The sequence below is a fragment of the Astatotilapia calliptera genome, chromosome 14, assembly GCF_900246225.1.
Source record: "Astatotilapia calliptera chromosome 14, fAstCal1.2, whole genome shotgun sequence".
Taxonomy (NCBI): Eukaryota; Metazoa; Chordata; class Actinopteri; order Cichliformes; family Cichlidae; genus Astatotilapia; species Astatotilapia calliptera.
Genome location: NC_039315.1, coordinates 32,115,458 through 32,136,743, shown reverse-complemented (window position 1 = coordinate 32,136,743; position 21,286 = coordinate 32,115,458). Strand labels below are relative to the sequence as shown.

The 21,286-nt window shown below is 42.4% G+C and overlaps 2 protein-coding genes across 4 annotated transcripts in view; one reads left to right on the top strand and one right to left on the bottom strand.

Annotated features, from left to right (window-relative positions):
* Positions 1-15,219, bottom strand: part of sgpp2 (sphingosine-1-phosphate phosphatase 2) — a 17,923-nt gene extending 2,704 nt beyond the window's left edge. Inside the window, exons 1-4 of one of the 3 annotated variants that reach the window (XM_026191547.1) lie at positions 11,540-15,092; positions 10,494-10,655; positions 4,989-5,168; positions 880-969 (exon numbers count right to left, since the gene is read on the bottom strand). In XM_026191547.1, coding sequence (XP_026047332.1) covers positions 880-969; positions 4,989-5,168; positions 10,494-10,655; positions 11,540-11,752 — 645 coding nt within the window. In that variant the 5' untranslated portion in view covers positions 11,753-15,092. Of the gene's footprint in view, positions 1-879; positions 970-4,988; positions 5,169-10,493; positions 10,656-11,539 lie in introns of all 3 variants that reach the window. The other 2 variants (XM_026191549.1, XM_026191548.1) reach the window with 2 other exon arrangements.
* Positions 15,156-18,225, top strand: rnf228 (ring finger protein 228). Its single transcript, XM_026191550.1, has one exon. The coding sequence runs from the start codon at positions 15,275-15,277 to the stop codon at positions 16,043-16,045; it is 771 nt and encodes a 256-aa protein (XP_026047335.1). The 5' UTR covers positions 15,156-15,274; the 3' UTR covers positions 16,046-18,225.
* Positions 18,226-21,286: the final 3,061 nt, after the last annotated feature.

Below are 21,286 nucleotides of genomic sequence, written 5' to 3'. Positions count from 1 at the left end.
AATATTTGTTGAATCCTGTGATTTGTTCTGCTATGGGCTATGAGTCTCATTCATAACCTCTCATTCAAGATTTTATGTACACTTCTTACAACCTAAGCAAGTAAACCTCTGTTTGTGTCCTCTGTGATGTTTCAGAGGACAGAATTGTGGAGACAGGTCTGATTCAGAGTAAATCTGACTGTGTGCACACCGATGCTTTTTCATTCAGGAATGTCTGGAATGAGATGTGTTTGGGCAGAAAGTGTGTGCTATACCCTGCAAAGAGTTGCAAAGGAATTATTAAAGATTTATGGATTGCAGGCATAAGTTAGATCATATAAAAACTGACCAGGCGTATATATTATTTATGATTTACAAGGTGCATTTATGAGGAGGTATGGTGTTGTAACAGTGGACGATGGGTAGTTTAACCTTCTTGTACTCCACTGTAAATAAAGATCAAATTTTACTATGGTGCTGTGCACAAATCTGAATAGTGTGGCCTCTGTGTGGCTGACCAGCGTGACATACGCCACTCGAAACCATAAAAGACGTCAACTACCATTCAGTCTCAGCGTGACTGGATATTAGGGTCAGATGTTTTGGGAATTTTCTCGCAAGCAAGAAAGCAGATGAGCATATTTCCCGTAATCCCACATTTTAAATGGCTATGGTCTTAATAAACGTGATAAAAAAATAACTGCATGAGTCATAAGTGCTGATGCTTCCCATTTAAACGAAGGCAGCATGAAGTGCCTGCTGAATTTTGAGTCTTGGATCAAAGCCTCAGCTAGACAACTTAACCAGACACAATGAATAATGAATCCCATGTTGAGCTTTAATGTTTTATACTGTACTATGTGTGCATGTGTGTGTGTGCGAGTTGAGAGAATAGCTCACCAAAACCGAGTGCATGCCAGTGTAGAGGCGGCTCAGAGACACCAAGGTCGCCAGTGTCACTGCGATGGTCAGGCCCACCCCGAACTGGAACTGAGGCACAAAAATACCCACGTTATCAGCAGACATCACGGCGACCGTGGAGCAAAAAGCACACGCACATTACATGATAAAAGATTAAATCCATCAGCAGGCTCAGGCATGTCTGCAATTCTTCCTTGTGCAGTCATCTTTCAAGATAAAAACCCAAGAATTGTTTTTATTTGGTGCTTTTTTTTCTTTCCACTTTGCCTTCAAATCATCCATTCATCAATGCTCCTCATTTGGGCGTTTAGCTCGTCTCTGCCAGTTATATAGCCTGCCTAGTTGATGTACTGCCTGTCGCTGCTCCTTTATTCCTCTACAGCAGGGATGTCAAACTCATTTTACATTCTGGGCCACATACAGCTCACTTTAATCTTCAGTGGGCTGGATGGGCAAAGCTTCCCTGTCTGTCAATGAAAAGAAGTTTTTACTGCACAATTAATTCTTGAGATATTTTAATACAAGAAAAAGAAGTGCAATTCCAACAGCACTTCTCACTTTTTACACACGATAACGAAATCCTGGTGTAGAAAATGAAGGCCTCTCAGAACGACTGTTTGAGCTTAAAATTACTTTGGTGTAGTGTAAATGGGCATAGAGGAGGTCTTTATCAGTAGAAAAAGCTGTGGCACTTATGAGAGTACAGTTTAAAGTCCAAAATCTCCATCCTTCTTCAAAGCCATCCAGTGGGCCGAATTGGAGTCTTTGCCAGGCCGATTCTGACCCCCAGGCCTTATGTTTGACAACCCTGCTCTACTGTCTCTCCATCTTTTACCTATAGTGGCAGGTTTTGTTTCCTTCGTCCATTTCAATAACAGTGAGAAGAGAGGCCTCCCTCCACTCCCGAGCCCCCTCTTATCCTGCCCTCTGCCTTTTTTCCTGTGTCTGTTCCTGTCCTCTGCAGCTGGAAGCCTATTCACTGCTAGTTCATGAAGAGAGTTTTTTTTATGAATGGCCACAAAGGATGTCAGAGAAAGGAGGGGGGAAAGAGTCACTCTGTGATTGACTGTCGTGACCTCTGACCTGCTTGGGGAGAAGTTGCCCCAAGGCCTTGTGGCTATTCAGTGGCCTCTGCAACAGCCTGCTACTCATCTATAGTGATACATGCTCTTTTCTTTCAGGGGATTCCTTGAGGAATTTCGGGACACGTTTAAGGGCTCTACTGTACATGCACGTCCCTGGGGTGCTGATCTGATTTCTCTTACCCTGAGAACAGCCACTGCAACAAAGTGTGACACAGAGCTAGCCTAAACGATCCAACCACAAATCAGTCTGACAGCTCCGGAGACTGTAAACTACTAAACTGAAGGGTTTAGCATTCATTCAGCTCCTCAGTCAAACACACTGCTTGACTAAGATAGTCTATGATTGAGCCCCTGATTGCTTTATTGACTCGACAGAGGAGTGGGAAAGATAAAGAGAGGAAGAGTCAGGAGGAGGAGGGAGGTGGAGACGTGGACTGACAGTCATTGACTCAGCGGAGTCCATCAGAAGACCAAACAGCAGCTCGACGGGTGTGGCTGATGGTGACTGATGGTGACTGCTGGCCCCGCCCTTCCCCACCCATTGTCCAACAGCTCAGGCACGACTCTGTGATGGACAGCTGGGCCACTCCCTTCATCCCAAACCGCCATCCTCAGGATCCCAGTGACGACACTTGGATCTGAGAGAAAATGATCATTTAGCTGGGATAACTCAACACCCAATCTTACTGCGGTCCATAAAATCCAATGGCAGTTTAATAGCACATCTAATTAGAAACCTAGTGTCTGAATTACAGTTCAACATCCACTTAGCCAACACTTCCCAGCTCTGATAGCAGCTGAATTACATCATCTCTGGTAGGCAATGGTAATGAACCATGGCTATTCAGTTTCAGTAATATTATTTCAGTAGCAAATCAAGAAACAGTTTGTAGAACCACATGGAAAATGTCTGATTGATGTTATATCCTGATCATCTTATTGTGTTAGCCCTGGGATGCCCTGTCAGGGGCGTAGCCTGTGACCCCAAGCTTGATAAACATTTAAGAAAAGAGATAAATGTTAGAGCCTGAAGTTATTTAAGTTGATATTTGTCAGGCTTTTCAGCATTGCAGAGTAAGTGTAGAATATCATAGTAAAATGCTGTTTCATTTTCCTCTTTCTCATAAGTCCACATGTACAAGGCCTTGAATAATCAGGCCACACAGACCTCATAGTCCTGTATCACTCCATTAGAACACTTCGCGCTTAGACTGCAGGTTTATTTGTGGTGCCCAGGATATTTAAAAGTAGAACGGGAGGCAAAGCCTTCAGCTTTTCGGCTCCACTTCTGTGGAACCAGCTCCCAGTTTGCATTCTAGAGACAGACAAGCTCTTTACTTTTAAGATTCAGCTTAAAGATGTCCTTTTTAATAAAGCATATATTTAGAGCTGGATCAGGTGACCCTGAATCCTCCCTTAATTATACTGCAATACGCCTAGGTTGCTGGGGGCTTACCACGATCCACTGAGTGTTTCTTCTTCACTCACCTTTTTCCCTTTCTACGTGTTTACACATCACTCGGTATCAATTGCCACATCATTCTTAATCTTTAGTTATTATTAATCTCTGGCTCTCTACCACATCATATGTTTTATCCTGCCTCCCTCCCCTCAATCCCACCTGTCACAGATGGCCGCCTCTCCCATCGTTCGGCTGGAAGTTTCTTCCCATTAAAAGAGAGGTTTTTTTTCTTTCCACTGTCGCCAAATGCTTGCTTAATCCTCTGATTGTTTGGGTCTTATCTGTATCTTATAATATAAAGCACCTGAGGCAACTGTTGTTATAATTTGTTTGGTATATAAATAAAATTGAATTGAACTGAACTACAAGAAATATTTAGAAAAAGTCCACATCATGTCAGCCATGAAGCTGATTATGATTTGTTTATATTCCTAATGTTAAGCCACACTGAACTTAATGCTGACATTATTATGCTAACAGTTTGAATATTCGGAGTTTATAAATATGTCCACTAGTCACCTGACATTCTTACAGTGGAATTTCTTTTTTAAAAAATGGCAATTTAATGTCAATTTTTACTGATCCTAAGTGACCTATCTACAGCTCTCACTGAAGCCAAATTATAAAAACAGGCAAGTGGTTAAATAAAACCAGTGATGGAAATATCGAAGTTTAAGTTACAGTTTATCACAGACATACACTGTAGTGGCTAAAGTCTTATCTCTGAATTCAGGTGTTTAGTCTCACTGACACATTTGTGAAAAAAATTCACGCATGAATTCAATTCAAGCATGAACTGTAATAGGATACCAGCATTAAAACAAGTCAGTTTGTGAAATTTCTGCTCTCCTAGATATTCCTCAATCAACTGCTAGCAGGATAACTGCAACTTCAGAGCTCCAAACCTCCTCTACTGTTAATACCAGCACAAAAACTGTGTGCTGGGAGCTTCATGGCATGGATATCTATGACCGAGCAGCTCCTGTAGGTGTAATGTGTAGTAGTTCAATCCTTTTGTCTAAATAGTGTAATTTTAGGTAGCAAATTTTATGGCAATCCATCCAGCAGATTTTGATATATTCCCCTTAAAGCTGCAGTGTCATGAAAACCCAACAAATTGTATGTGACGTACTTCAGTTTTATACAGACAGACACTGTAATGAAGTTCCAGATGGACATGGCTGAAGTGTAATGTGCAAGGAGGGTACAACTGGTGTGGTTGCAAACTGAAGACCTGTTGTATACAAGTCTATGTAAAAACACGGCGTAATTGCAGGTTTGAACACTTATTGAACAGAACATGATATTATTTTGTAATTATGGTCCCCATAGTGCTCATAGTGTGATAACGAGGGTGAAATTTTCTGGTTGATAGCTTTTTCCTTACTGTTGCTGTGACTCATTTTGGATGTAAGCCAGCTTCATTTACTGGTGGAAATTCTGGGATGATGTTGAAAACTCCGGAAAGTGAATCTGAGCCAGTTTGGAACAGATATCATTAAGCTTGCTTGCTGTGTTTCATGTTTCTCCTAAATGCTCACCTGTATTCTGGAGGTGGCGCTTAGTAAAAGTGTGAAGGAGATGGCAGTTGCTGCCATAGCGTGGGTGGAGGGCAGTCCGTATTCTGCGTCTACACGTGTCTCCAGCTTGACAACAGGGGGAGAGAAAGGGCGAGGCAGCTTCAGGACGTCCTTCATCACCTGGCCGACGTACATCACTAACTGCAAACGATAGAAAAGCACAGCTTTAGTAGTGCATTATGGTACCGTGTTGTTAGCTTCAAATGGTATATATCTGCCATCCCTTCCACTATGGCGTATTATTACAATAAAGCAATAAGAAATGCTGCAGGAGTGTAGTAAAGTATGCTGGCCACAAAAGCAAAAATTAGATGATAAAATAATGCAAAGAGGAAGCAAGGATCCCACTTTAAAGCTAATCACACAATCTCATAAATAAGTAATCATCGTCCCCACTCAAAAAAGAAAAACTGCCCAAGAGCAGAGACTCACACTTGTATAAAGTGCAGATGCTGCAGTAGTATGGTAACAAAATCTACTACAAGGAACAGACGACTGAAGAAAGTGGAGTTTGCTGATGCAGCGTCTCCAGCTGGTATAGTGAGACAGAGGGGTTCTGACACAATGACACAGTCGGCGCAAGGTGTGCACGCTAGCTGTACCGATGTGTGTATCCTGCCAAATGTGCTGCCTATTCTTTTTCATGAGATCCCCAGTGGCCCTCGATGGGGCAGCCTGCTCCAGCTCCGGGTTTATTTAAAGCTCTGCCTTGTATATTTAATGAATGGCTGTCTTGGCAAGAAGCAGGGAGGCTAGTTCATGGAGAGAGAGATAGGATACTAATGTGTGTGTTTAAGGGAGAGAATTGAGAGGTTGTTATTACCGTCTCCACTGACACTGTAATCAGGAAACGCTTGTTACCATGGCAAATGATATAAGAGGACATCTTCTGACCCGCTGTTAGTGCAGCAACTATTTAGAGAAACGGATGCAGATAAACATTGAGAAAAATGATAGGACCAATTGTGTGAGGACACTGAACATCCGTCTCAAACAATATAAATTAATATGCTGGATGAGGCTGAAGTCAGAGCTCGGACTGATAAAACCTCTTCTTGAGGGTTGCTGTGTTCATAGGTGGGATAGAAAGAGTCTTTCCTACAGAGATAGCCCATCATTGTCTGGTTCATCATTGCTACACAGACTAGAATTAACACATGCACACTTTAACCGAGAGTTAGATGAGACGATTGATACTGTCATTTCTGTCTTTTAGGCACAAATCTGAACCAGTAGATTTAATTGAGGTTTAAGACTGGAAGAAATAATTACTCAGACTTTAAAAAAATACCTAAAAGCACAAATGAGCTTGTGAATATGTTTAAAAATCGCCAATTCATTTAATGCAATGTTATGAAACAAACATTGCTAATTTGTGTGAGGATAACTATACATGTAAAGCTAGTGTGGTTTGAGTAACATGTTCAGCTAAGTAAAAGATCCCCAGGTTGATCTTTGGAGGAGACACAAATCCCTCTGGGTTGAATCATGGAGGACATTTGGTGCCCAAATCCAATAAAATCAAATATGTGAGCTGCCCGCTGTTGTGACCCTTTGTGCCATTCCTAGACTGTATATATATATATATATATATATATATATATATATATATATATATATATATATATATATATATATATATATATATATATATATATATATATATAACATAGTGTTAAGTTTGACTTAGCGAAAAGTAGTGAATAAAGAACAAACCTATTAGGCCTAGAGGCCAGTTTGGGACCCCTCTGGGAACATCCAGTCTTATTCTGCAACCAGTTGCGCAGTGGTTGCTGGGGGCTGTTGCTAGGTAAAATTGGTTGCAAAGATAGTGCTGGTCACTAAAACATTCTAGCAGTCACCCATAGTCAATGTGTCTGCAAACACTCACTAACTAATTTTGAGTGGCAGTGAAACTTGGGAAAGGCAAATGGAAACCAGAAACGAAGAAATTCCGCCTTTAAGGTACACATTGTACTTAACTGCCAAACCAACCAGTTCCTAGAAATTGGCACTGGGGAATTAGGTAAGTGTGTACTGACATCACAAATCAAGTGATTAATAGAGACCTTTTTTCCTAGACTTTTATATAAACCCCTTAAAGGCCAGAAGAAAGATTTAAGGCACTTCTGCAATGGAGAATTGCATTGGATATGGACAGTATCTCTCACTGTGAGCTCTGGTGGTAAACCAGAGCTCCCAAACCTCTTTGTTTTCCTCATCCAAAACTACACTGTCCCTTCTCTCCCTATCCCTACCCTCTGGTCATGACTGAATATGAAGTGTGTTATTGCAATATTTGCGTCTACACTGACTGTACCCACACAAACTGAGACAGACAGAATAATTGGCTCCAGGAGGTGAACAATAAACTGAGGTCAGACAATGGCAAACCCGACCCCTTTCGTACGTCACAACTGTGTATTCAAGCAATAATCCATACTAGTGTGCACCCCCACCGTCTGCCTTCACACAATGGATCTGCATACCAGTTCAAGTGCTTGCATGATATGATACCCCTCCACCACGCTCTGAACTCACCATCCACACAAACATCACATTCAGCTGCCTCCAGTGAAGCTGTCACCCCAGTGTCTCATCGTAACGGTCACATCAAACGGGTTGACCCAGGGACAGTCTGGCCACATTAGGGGAAGAGTTAAAGATAGCTCACACATGCTCTGAGTGATCCTGTGAATAAGTATATTGATCGAGGCCAGAGCAGCTTTGGACTTTGATCTGTCAACATGTAGATGAGACTCTGTGCAAGTGTGCGTGCATATGTATGTGTCGGTGTGAGTACTTGTTTAGACATCTTTGTGAGGACAGAAAATTGACATGTCACTAGACTTGTGGGGACCAACAGTCACTTATGGGGACAAAATGCCCATCCCCACAAGTTTAAAGGTATTTTTGAGGCTCAAAATGTGGTTTAGTGTTATTGTTACAATTAGGCTATGGTTAGATTTAGCCTAAGGGTTTGGGTTAGGCATTCATTTTTGATTGTTAGGGTTAGTGTAAGCGGCTAGGAGAAGCATTATGTCAATTAGATGTCCTCACTAAGATATGAAAATGTGTGTGTGTGTGTGTGTGTGTGTGTGTGTGTGTGTGTGTGTGTGTGTGTGTGTGTGTGGAGGAGGTCCCACAGGCTACTGTTTATAAGTCAAAAACACAAGAATGTTAGTTCATGGTGACATGCTAAGCGGGCTTAGCTTAGCTTAGCTCAAAACTGGGTGGCTAGCTCATATATTTTTCTAATATATGACCTCCAAGGTGCTGTAAAATACATGTGTCATCAGAATTATTGTGATAAATCATGGTAGGACCCTAACCCTGTTAATGAATACACACAACAAAGTGAAGTATCAGTGAATATAACCACCGATATCACAGCTTCAAGAGGTTCTATCATGGATTTCCTTAAAACTGAGCTTATACACCAACATAATGTTCAGATAACATGCAGAATCATTAAAACACTGTGCGGTGCCTTTTTCCTATAATAATAACTTTTTGGATAATTTTATGTTTGAATTTACGTTATTATTTTGTCTTTTTAAAGTGTACCTATCATTCTTTATTTTATTTTCTCTCATAGTGGCTGCCACTATTAAACATGACCAAAGTTTCAAAGGTCAGTGTATGTACAAATAATCTCTCTGATCCAGCTCTGACTGCTCGGAGTCTGACAGTTTTTATATAGTGTTGGCTCTACATGATGTCATATAAAATGGTCATCACAAACAAAGTCCCCACCCACCTATTACTTAGATCACTTTGCTCCTCTAGTAGAGTCCAGGATAAAAAAAACCTTTGTGTTCAGATTGAACATCACATGATTCCTTTTACAATAAAGCCTTGAAACGTTTTTTTTTTCCCGACTTCATGACTCCTTAACTACAAATAATAGGGGCTGGGTTTGTACAATGGGCATTCTGGGAGTCACGTTCCTCCATAATATGGCTGTGGAGCCAATATGCCAGGTCCCCACAGCATGGTTTCTGCAATTTACTGCAATAGCTTTAATAAGGAAGTGGAAACTGTTATTCTTCTGGGCACAGTTTTAAGCAGTTCTTTTAACTTTTATGATTTAGAGTACGATCCTCTGGCGCTCCTTTGTAAGTTTCTATAGAATTGTCTTTGCTGAGCGGGCCTTTACTTTTCCATTTGAGAATAATCTTATTTGTATCAAATGGTTTGTTCTAACATTTCGTTAGAAGTGGCTTTTTCTGGGAATAAAATTACTTTTTATCACTATGTAGGAACATCATATTAGAACACCTCATGTGGTTAAAAAAACAAAAACCATGCAATTGTGCGGATGTAAACCTGAAATTTTTGATATTCTAAACAGCACATGTGATTTGCATAACGCTATGTTACAATGACACCTGTGTAATTCATGACCATATGGTGAGGCACAGTAACTGTTTTCTAAGTCAACCAAAGTCATTGTTTAAGTAAAGCCAAGAGCGAGCAGTGAAGGACACAAGGGTGCATGTGGCATCCGTGCTGCCAGCGCGAAGATTTGCTGTTTATGTGCGCGACAGAAGAGAGGACGGGGGGGGTGCAAAGCCCTGCATTAACCTCAGATAACTCCACCAACACAATGGCGGGGCGCTTTGAGAAGTTAGAGGTGCGGGTTGACACGCCCCGAGGGCTGACAGACCAAATGGTAGGTCCAGAGAGAGAGAACACTCAAATGCACCGACGAGGCCAATAAAACACTCTGCTGGTAGAGCAGGGGGAGGAGAGCACACAGCAACGCTGGTAATGTCTAACTAGAGGGAGGGCAATGAGTGTGTTTAGCAAGTGAGATGGGGACTGCGAGTGTGTGTGTAGCTGTTTATGCGTGTGTTTGAAAGTTCACACAGGGGCATGGTGCAGCCAGGATTCCAGAAGAATGATATCTATTCCACCCCGCCCCCAAAAAACACGGAGTTCAGATACAGGGCATCCACCCAGCATTCGGGGCAGGGACACAAAGGGCATGAAAACACACTGCCCATCACACACACTGCAAAGAGTGAGGCCGTCTGTGTGTGTCTACATCTAGACTCCTTCTGGGGTTTGACATGTTTTCAGGGTCATCATGCGCTCGATTCTGCCAGAATACACATCTGAAGGGGAGCTCCTAACAGTACTTTCCCACTGATGTGTCCTCATGTGTGGCCTTTCACCATGTCAGGGGTCCTGGTCAGGCTGGCCCCTGTGCCCCCCACCCCAAGGCCTGGGGATATATGTACATGATGGTGTCAGAGACAGGTCACTGGAGAGGGGGGGGGGGCAAGGATGAAAGGAGGTTGAAAGGTGAAGAGAGAAGAAGGCAGAGAAGCAGAGAGAAGAGATGTGGCATTGTGAAGGAAAAAGACATCAGACTGGAGGCTTGTGCACGCTAATGCAGTCTGACTGACATATACACACACACTCACACACAAAGACACACTCTCTCCAGCTGCGACTTACGGCCCACATGTTGAGAAGGCGGCGGCACAGGAAAGGGTCCACGCTCCAATGTATGTTGGGCAGACAGGTGATGTAGAAGATTTCATGCCCGAGGCTGGCCGACAGCAAGAAGAGGAAGTGCAACGGCCAGTTCCTCACCTCGTAACGAGGCCTACCACAGTCCTGCACATGAAATGCAAACATCATGGAACAAGCTGCCTACAGATAATGCCTGGCTGTCTGTCAGATCAGATCAGACCAGACACACCTTTTGTTTGCGGCATATCACTTTTCTTTTAAAGCTTCCTCATTTAAAAAGCAGGCAGTTTGAAGCCTATAGGATTCCTTTAATCAAGCATGACTATCATGAAACCAGTGGATTCACAGAGACACCTAAATTGCAGTTTTAATCTCATGGGTCCAACATCTCCCATAATGCAACTGCTTAGACTCTCCTATTAAACCTCACATTGCCTAGTAAATCCCCACTGCTTTCAAACCCGGCACTTCCACTTTATGTTATAAACATTTCCAAGACACACTTACAACATCACTGTGGCATAATGGGGGGAAATTAACCTGGCAAAGGTCCTCTAGAGTCACAGAGGACATCACAGCCTTTTCTGTCGGTATATAAGTCTCATAGAAGGAGATATACTGCAGTTACTGAGGTTTAGCCTTTAAAAACATCCATATCGCTTTGTGCTGATCCGTTTATCAAGAAATCTTTCATTCTTAAGTCAGAATGTAACCTGACTACATCTTCACTCAGTGACGTTACTTAGAAAAACAACAAGGCCACTGTTACATGTGAGTGTGTGACCCAACTTGTTATAGTGCACATGGCTATCTGCTGGCTGCCAGAAGCAGCCAGTCAAACGGGAAAAACCAGACAGCTTGTTTTGCATAATCTCAAATAAATCTAATGAACCCGAAAGTGAATTCTCAGAGATTCGACACCAACTGTGCTTTATCCTACAGAATTTAATGCCACACAGCAGGACTGAAATAAATAAATAAATAAAAATGAACACTTTGCTTTGATTGAACTAAAGGAGAAACCTTACACGTGAAGCGTATCCATTCTCCTTGTATTTATAGTTGGAATTGCGGTCCTGGTGGTCCAATCTGTCCCTCACCAGCTGCCCACGTGGTCTCTCGGGCTTGAGATGCGCGCTTTCGACGAGGAAGAGTCCGCATCGCCGCTGGAACCGGGCCACGAGCTCTGAATCGTGGAGGTAAGTCAGGAGCTCCATGCAGCGCGACAGGTGAACCGACATACACACTCACACAAAGACGCACACACACACACACAGACACACACACACAAACTACGGAAAGGAAGTAGATGATGAGGATGTTCCGGACAAGAGGAGTAGTGGAAAGTGATATGAGCCCAAGCAGGGGCGCATCCCAGGGGGCAGGTTGTAGAAGGGCGGACAGGTGCGGCTCGCCGTGCGTCACAGGTGTGCGAAGCGAGGCGGGGCTAACTACAAAAGGGGGCTGACCCGGTAGTCTTTAGTTGCTCACCAGTAGCTAAAAGTTAGTGCGACCTTTATACCGGGCTGGTTCAGGTGTTATCATCAAGTATTTATAGCAAGCACGAGGAAGATTTATGGCATGTCCATGATAGCAGGGCTTTTGATGGGGCTGTATCTTCATGTTGCTGACAACCGCACAACAGAAGTTCAGTGGTCGAAGGCTGCGCTCATAGAAGGTTTTAAGTTAAATCAGCATGTCACGGGGATTCTTACTGAGCTATTACTAAGGAGTGTCTGAAGAGTCAAACTGTGTGGCTTTTTGCAGTAAACTGCCATAACTGTGAGCATTTGTCTCAAAACACAAGTTTCCCTTTTCCACTAATTGGTTTATCAGATTCAGTGATGTGCTTCTCCCACAGGCTCAGACCACACGCCTGCTCTAAGAGGTTTAACAGGCTTTTCTGAAACTTTATGTTTTCTTGTAATGACTTGTCTTTTCTCCCGAGCTTAAAATACAGGCAGGATTTACCCCATCAGACTTCAGTCTATAGTATTCAATTTATTTCTAATTTTTCTGGTTTTTTAAGCTTAAGATTTATTTTATGATTTCAATGCTTTGTTTATTTGTGTCATGTGTCAGGTCCCTAAGTGGAAACCTTTGCCAGGGTCACATTTCTACATCATATTCTGCAGGCTATAGGTATTTTCTTAATAATAACTATTTGTTTTTCTATCAATAATTAATTGATCGTTGATTTAAAATAATAATAAACATTATTCCACGAAGCCCAAGTGCACATGTTCAATTCACCCTCAAAAAATGTTTATTACGTAAATCAACATTTTATGGTCATGAGGTGGTTATCCACAAAATTAATCTGCCTGTGATTTTTCACCACAGCAGAGACTTAACTGTACAGTACAGCAGCGAGCTTTGATTGGGAACAGCTCTGATGTGGATACAGGTCAGTTGTGACCATTCTGTAGACATTATCATGTTCACTTTTATGTGTGCAAAACCTAAACTCATTGTTGGTGCTCATTTTCTCATATCATTGAATAACCAAACAGTAAACTAACTTACCCGTGGTTACTTGGGACCTAATACAAAAATCGGTTATATCATCCTGTTAGAGTGCAAAGTAAATTGTGATTACAAACAGAATGCAGTGATTCAGACATAATTTAACCTCTTCAGATGGAAAGGGTACAATGAAAACTGACATGTTCAAATATTTGCCCATTTTAAATATGATAACACAGTGCTTATTACTGTGTTGCATCACCTCTTCTTTGTGCTTATGCTGACATCACTAATATTGCAGGTTTTTGGGAACTCAGGAGGTCAGTTGCTGTAGTTTTGGAATAAAACTTTTTCCATCTTGCTCAATCATATAATAGGAGGTTGGCTTCTTAACAGTCCGAGGGTGTTCTTTGCTGTGTTTTTCACTGCTTATTGTTCTGACTCTTTTCAGTTGATCTGGGCAGCAGTTAATCCACACTATTCGTCTATGGAACCATCTTGCTATAATGGAAGGTACCGGCTTTCTGAAATACGCAACACCTTCTTTGAAAAAGACGACTCTGCGTGGCAAAACCTGTGTATGACATTCAGCATTCATGGTGCCCTCACACATTCTGCAAATGCACCATGGATGCTTCTGGGCAGTTGGTCCCTTGCACAAATAAACCAGAGTTTGGGCCACTGTGGACCAGGTTTACTAAACAGGGTGAAATAGCGTGTGAGTGCTTATAAGTGTGGTTAGTTCTACAGGTGTTTACAAAAGTTCCACAGTTTTCTAAACACAGGTGCAGTCAGTTCATTTCAATATTAAATGCAAAAATAAGACACACTTAGGCCAATTAGCAGTAAATTGCGTGCTGCAAAATGTTAATGAGTCAGTTTGGCCTTCCTGTATTTTGCGGTGTGAGAGAGGAACTACTAGAAATATATATGTATCAGGGTAGGTCATAAAAAATCTCTGAGTTTTCACCTTTTATGCCTGATTTAGACTTTTGTGGGAAATCTGCACTGTAACGACATAACTGGAAACTCTAACTCTACAAAGTGACTTTCTACTTAACCTGAAGTGCAGCTCCCTAGAAATGTCAGGCTGACACAGCCCGCAGCGACTTGATGGAATGGAAGGTTCCGACATCAGGTGAAAAGGGGTGTAGGATGCATTTGATTGCATTAGTATTTGCCTGCCCTACAGCAACTAAAACTCTGTATGAATTAATGCGTTCTTTCCTTTCACGTTTGAGGGACTGCATAAGATTCTAGAGAGGCGGCGTCACTGGCCTGCGAGCTGCATGTTGAGAACCCTGGCCTTAGGTCAAACCAAATGTGTGTCTCAGATGATTCCAATTCTGCTCATTCTTTAAAATACCTCTCCAAAGGGTTCTCATTTGAGAGCTCATGTTCATACTTTAGAGTTTAATTTGATAACCCAACGGCTAATTGGATTTGCCCTAAATGTTCAGATGTTATGCTTCAGCTTTAGTCCCTCACTTCCTCTGGGGCAGGTATGAAGTTCGAAACGACTATGACCATGATTGTTGTCTGTCCTCCATCTACAGCCTACACCAGCTATGTATTTTTCAGACTACAGGTGTAAATGATTCTGAAGAGCCTCCTTGGTTCACGTGAAACTTGTTGATGCTCACTGTCGCTCTGCACTGTCACACACCGCGTTCTGTCTGCCAGAACACCGTGTGAGTTTTGATGTTTCGTGTTACAGGAAACAGAGAATTGACGCCCCCAGTTGACCAAATAAGCGCATCCTATTGTGAGCCAGGGTCTACGTAATTCCCAGCCAGCATGGCTGTCATCATAGGCAGCCTGCTGCACTACCACAGCGGGAACAGCAACAGCAGCTCTCTAACAGGACTCTAAGACGCAGAGTCCCCCCTCTCTCTCTCTCGCTCTCTCTCTCTCTGTTTTGTGGGATTCTCGGACTCTCTGGATGGATGAGCCCCCCCCCCCACCTTCCCACCGGAGTCACCACCATTACATCATCTATTCCCACACAGGCGAACAGGAAACGAAGGCTTCTTTTGAAATATTTTACCTGGATCCCGAACTGCGTCCGTGCGGCTCCACATGAAAAGGACGCAGAGGGAGGATTATTATTATTATTTTTTTTTTTAAAGAACCAAAAACAACAATAAAAAAAAGAAAACACATGAGCGGTGATGTCTGCACACGGATGATGGCGTTTCAATGAAAGGGGAGAGGAGAGGAGGGGGCAGAGAAGGAGAGACGTGCACCGTCATCAGCATCTGTCCGCCAGCTCCCTTTGTGTTCACCGGAGAATGTGAATGGCGAAAGATGACATGGCAGAGGTAGATCTGGCATCGAGTGGAGCGGAACCCCCCGGCGAGGCCTCCTCGGCGTTTCCCTACGAGGAGTACGAGTGCAAAATCTGCTACAATTATTTCGACCTTGACCGCCGGGCTCCCAAGATCCTAGAGTGCCTGCACACGTTTTGCGAGGAGTGCCTGAACACGCTTCACCTTCGGGAGGAGCGGCCATGGCGCATCAGCTGCCCCGTCTGTCGCCACCGGACCCCGGTTCCGGATTATCGGATACAGAACCTCCCCAACAACACGAAGGTGACGGAGGATTTCCCGCTCTACATCGACTCGGACCCCCTGCCTCAGGACGCTTTGCCGCCGTACCCTCCCCCGCTGCACCCGGCTCTCGTCGCCCTCCGCCGGGAGGAGGCGTCGGGGGCGTCCAGCGCCAGTCAGGCGACCCCGTCCACCACCGTGTCCGCGGCCACAACCCTCTCCCAGGACTCGGTGCGCTACGACAGCTGTCAGAGCTGCAAGAGGGTGGCGCTGACCACCGGCTGCGTGTGCGTGATCTTCTCCTTCCTCTCCATGCTGGTGCTGCTGTTCATGGGCCTGATCTTTGTGCACAGCCACAGCATTCCTCCCTCGCCGGCGGGACCCATTTGCCTGTCGGTAGCCAGCATCTTGGCCATGTTCTCGGTCGTCGTCACATGGCTCATCTGCTGGCTCAAATACAGACCGGACCATGAGACAGGCCGCTCATCCGCCACCAGTAACTCCCGGAGAAACGCCTGATAGGCTGCCGCCTCTGACTTTCGATGGAGATGTTGCAGGCTGCTGTGGGTGTGTGGGTGGTGATGTACATAGTACTGGCAACTCCTGCTCCCTTTACTTTTCTAGGAATAAATCTTGCCCAAAATGGCCTTTTATGAGTATAGCAAACACCCGAAGGCCTTCATGTTGTTGGAGCAATAGGCCGACATGATCCTTGATATGTTGTTTTTTCTTCCCTTAAGTTATGCACTTGAATTTGCAGTCTGGGCATCTCCATGAGTGAACTCCAAGTCTTAGACCCTCTGCCTGGGCCTAAGTCTGTATTTGGTTTGTATATGGCTGAATGTTGAAGTGCTTATTTCCAAGGTTTGACACCCTCACCACCTTACCCTGCTGAATAATATGCATATCCCACTATGCCAATCACTGTATGATAACTGTCCACGATCGTTCACTCATATCTCAACAAAGCACTATTGTAATGTACTGATATTTGCTGATATCTCATCTCAGTTATGAGATTAACTGAGTTTCCAGGGTTCTTATGAAGGGTTGCTTGTATATGTTTGCATGGAGAGCCTCTAAGATGCAGATGCAGGTACAGTAGAAGATGCATCCACAATCTAACCTTGTAAATAGTTGACAGGTGCAGAGGTGTGGGAGTGATCAGCCTTTCTTAAGGACTCTTCATGAACCTTGTGCTTTAACCTCGCCCTGCAGGGTACCACTGCAGGAAAACTGCAAAGCTTGTGATTTTGAACCTGTGTTTTGCCTCATTTGTGCATGTTTGGCTACTGAAAGGTCAAGGCTTTTTTAATAGGTTTATTTTATTTTTTTTCTTTTTAATTGGAAGAGACGGTGCGTCTCCTGACTCGTGTGCCTCACCTTGTTGCTGAATGAAGCAAAACGTCACTGTTATAATAATGGAAATCTTGCACGAGCCTCCTGCTGCAGACAGCACCCAGCTGTGGGTGCTGGAAGGGATTTCCCTCTCCCATCACATCAATGAGAAACAGGGTTTCCAATGTTTAGCACACTTGCTCATGAAAAATGTGTGGTTTTGAAGAAGGAAGCAACCTGCCCTTGTTTGCTAAATGATCCAGGCTCCACTCCCAGCTGCTTCCAAACCCGCCCGTTTTCTTCCTTTAAAGCCATGTGTGAAAAGCCAGTGATACATCTTTAAAGCTATGAAGGAAAACTCCTAAAAGGATACATTTGGTGTCATTCTGGCTCCTGAGACATCCTGTGAGTCATAATTACCTCTGGATACATAAAGAGCCCCGTGAGCTGTGTGTGGCTGGGATTAGGAAGAGGCATTCAAGAGAGAAAAACAGTACAATATGGTCTGAGAGGGTTTGTGCTATTCCGGTGCCTGGAGTAAACTAAAGCATAATATAATTTAGATGATGTAATTTATAGCTCTGAAAGGCATTGCGGGTCTGCATGTAATGCACTAGGATGAAAGAGGCTGAAGCTCACAGGCTTTATCATGAGTCAGTGGTAAAGTCTTTGAATGTTGCTGTTGCTATAACCTATACGGTTATTTATTAGGGGTGCAGTGTGAGACCTTTACACTGCCAAATGTGCTCCATGACAAATGTGAATTTGAATACTGTGATATCTTCTAACTCCGTGACAGCATTTAATATAGAATTTGAATTCAATCTGGACACCAAAGTGTTTTTTTCTTTCTTTTTAAAAATTTTATAAGCACTAGTATCCCTACCTCACTGCAGGGGGAAAGAGCAAAGCAATTTAACCTGATTATTAAACACCCCCCCCTCCCCTTCTAAATCTGATGTCGCTTTCAATCATCCTGCTTGACCTTTTCCCAACTTGTATTTGATGCACTTTCACCCTCTTATTTGACACAAGTAAAGGGGTTTACCTTTGACAGATGTACGCATATTGTATTTACTTCAGAGGACCTAGAAAAACGTTTTTCTTTTTTTTTTCTGAGATTCTGTGGTTGTTGTTGAAGTACCAAATGTATTTGCACAGAGAAATGTTCTTTATGTGCTGTTTTACATACATAAACACATTTCAGTAATAAAGGAAACATGAGCATCTGCTCCATTTTTCATTTTCCTCACTAGGCTGAAGACAATGGTCTCTTCTTCTCGCTTACATAATGAGTGGTCATACACTGAATGCTGTATGATCCAACTTGACACATTTAGCTCCCTGCTGTGCGTCAAACATGCCCCCTGCTGGACAAAGAATGCTACACGCAATAAAGAAAAAAAAGAGTACAAATTTCATCCCTTAGTGTCAACATGGTTGCACTTCTCATGTAGGTCTAGTTATGCAAACGTTCAGCGGCTAAACGCTGATTAAAAGTAAATACATTTTTGAAGTATGAGTTGGATGCTGATGTGCGCGTTAATATCACAGCCTGAGATTTGTCATGCGTGTTTACCTACTCATACAAGGCTTCCTTTTAGTTCACATAAATTAAGCCATTGAGCATCAAGATTTTTCCCTTATAACATAAACCCAGCAGAACAGATTAAAAATAAAAACAACAGTGTTGACTGTTCACCGTCTAATTGCTGGTTAGATTCAGCTCGTGCATTCTTCCGATCACGTGTTGACCAGAAGTTCCACACCCCATAAATTGATGTTCTTACACAGCGGATTTCTTCGAGGAATACGCACCTCTTTTGCTATCATTAGAGCAGCATGCAAACGAGCGGGCGTTCACAGGTTTGAGTGTGCACCGGCCCCCTAAGTGCAGTTACAAAGATTTCTGGTAAATAGTTTGAGGCACATTTACAAACATTTACAAACGACATGTTCTTTTAGCAATGCTAACCTTACGAAATTTAATGCTTGCATGTATGTCGCTTTACATAGTTTCTTTTTATTTATCTTTAGTTTCCACCCATTGCCTATACATATATAATGCAGCGCATGCCCAGCTTACTAGTTTTATTAGCTTAAAATACAGACCAGCTTACATGTTCTTTGTTTCCATTAGTCATTGTAGACTAAACATCATTTTGGCAGAGCACAGTGACATCCTATGTTTCTTCATTTAGTTCTCATTGAACAATACAATATAGAATAGGATGCTTTCAAACACTCATCGAAAATGAAAGTGTCTGGCAACAGCAAGGTAAATGCATATATATATATATATATATATATATATATATATATATATATATATATATATATATATATATATATATATATATATATGGGTCTTATATATATATATAAAACCCATGCAGTCGAGTAGAAGTAAAGATAACTACAGATACACAATTAAACAATTAAACCATAGCTACATCGTAAATGGTATTGTTCCATAAAGCACTGAAGCAACAACTTTTAAATAACAAAAAAGCCTTATTGTATAATCATACACTTCCTTGTGTGTGTGTGTGTTGCTCTTAAAAGTGATGGATACAGAGATGGACGAAAAAATTTAAAAATAAAACTACAGTAAACAGAAAAGCTAAAACAAAACGTCAGCTGAATCAAAGACGGTAGGCAACTTTAGTGAAACATAAGTAAGAAATGTTAGTGTAAGAAGTAAAAGAGTGGTCTATAAAGTTATTAGGCAATATCTCAACAACGGAGAAAATGTTGCTTTATATGCCATTAAAATATACAGGCTATAGTGGTAAAAATATATCCGCAAAAGAAACAATTACACAGTTTAACTTAAAAAGTGGTCCACAACTTTAGCCTACTAAAAATAGCCGGCCTAATAAACTTGAAGAAATAAAAGGACCCTACAGTCAACATGTAACAAGGCCAAATATAAATTATTGCTATTTATGGTGTGTGTTAATGTATTGTCATGTTTTAATTTATTTTGAACAACTTTCATACAGTTGTGTGTGGTTTGTGTAAAGCACCGAGCTTTGTGAAGTTGAACTTTCTTTCACCTGAAAAACTCAATCCTATCTCAAATCAAATAATTAGCCCGCTCCTCTAATACACTGATGGAAAAGTGTCCTGATTGATGTGACAAATATACGTGTTTGTGAATGCCGTCCACGCATGATGCAACTAATTTATTTCTCATCGGGAAAGATTTCTGACTTTGAATCTCATCCCCCGGTAATGGATTGGACACGGAGATTCGATGTCGCTTTAAAAGAAAAGGGTCGAGGTATGCATCATGCCTCACTTTCTGTTTTCCATTTGCCCCTCTGTGGCTTTTTAAAAAATTCGATAATATCCAATTTCAACGGGATCTATCCCAAATCGTCACATCCGTCATCGAAAAGAGTGATGGTTCAAACTTTAGAAGAAACGAAAACACAACGCAGTTTAACTCCCAGCTTCTTCTACACTTTATTGTACTACTCAGATGGGGTAAAACATTCATTTGCATAGTAACACTGTTCCCTACAACCTGAAAAATCCCTGACCTTACTACTCATGATTAATTTGGCTTTAATGGCTGAAATAACGCTCTGCCACAGCATAGAAATGAAATCACTCTTTACGCGTTTTCGGTGGAAAATAAACAGTTTTCTCCTCTCTTTGAAGCCGCCTTATGAAAACCCGCAGGATTCATTGGCTGATGATAATAAGCTTCAGCCCGCAGATAATGACACCCTCATTAGCAGGTGAAAGACCCCCGTTAGTCCTGCTTATTTTAAAGCCAGCTTCTATCTTTTGTCTTGGCGCGTTTTTGACAGTAAGGACAACATTTGAAGCAACCCCCCCCCCCCCTTTTTTTTTTTTTTTAAAGACGAGTGCTAATTGAAACCTACTAAGCCTGTGGGGTATCTCTTCCCTGCGTACATGAAGGTGAATGACAGTGACCCCCTCTGTCGAAGTCCCTATTGCTCAGTGGAAAGCCCATAGGTGAGTGGACTGAGACGTTAAAGGGATGATCAGGTGCTGCAGGGCTTTTCAGTTTTAGTTTTGCGCGAGTCACACGAAGATTTCAGGACTTTCGGTCCAGGCTTTAGACAGTGTACATCTCCAGCTGGCGTATTCATCCATGTAGGCCCACCACTCATATTTGTCGCTTTGATTTGGTCCAAACTCAAGGATGTAATAATATTAATGAGAAATGCATCAGTGCCACTAAAAAGTCAGTGAATTGTAACCGCAATTTATGATATTTTCCAAAGTCAAATATTGATAAGTTCATCTGATGCACCAGTCCGAATATCCACTTCGATTGTCACTTAGGTGATGATGGCGTCGCCTTTCTTCATCTAGACAGTGAAGGAAAGCGAACCTTCGCTCACAATTGAGTCTCTGCCTTCAGTGACTGATCACAGGCTAAAG

What these genes read in the sequence shown, in the direction of transcription:
- rnf228 (XM_026191550.1), top strand. Translation starts at nt 15,275, where the DNA reads ATGGCGAAAGATGACATGGCAGAGGTAGATCTGGCATCGAGTGGAGCG.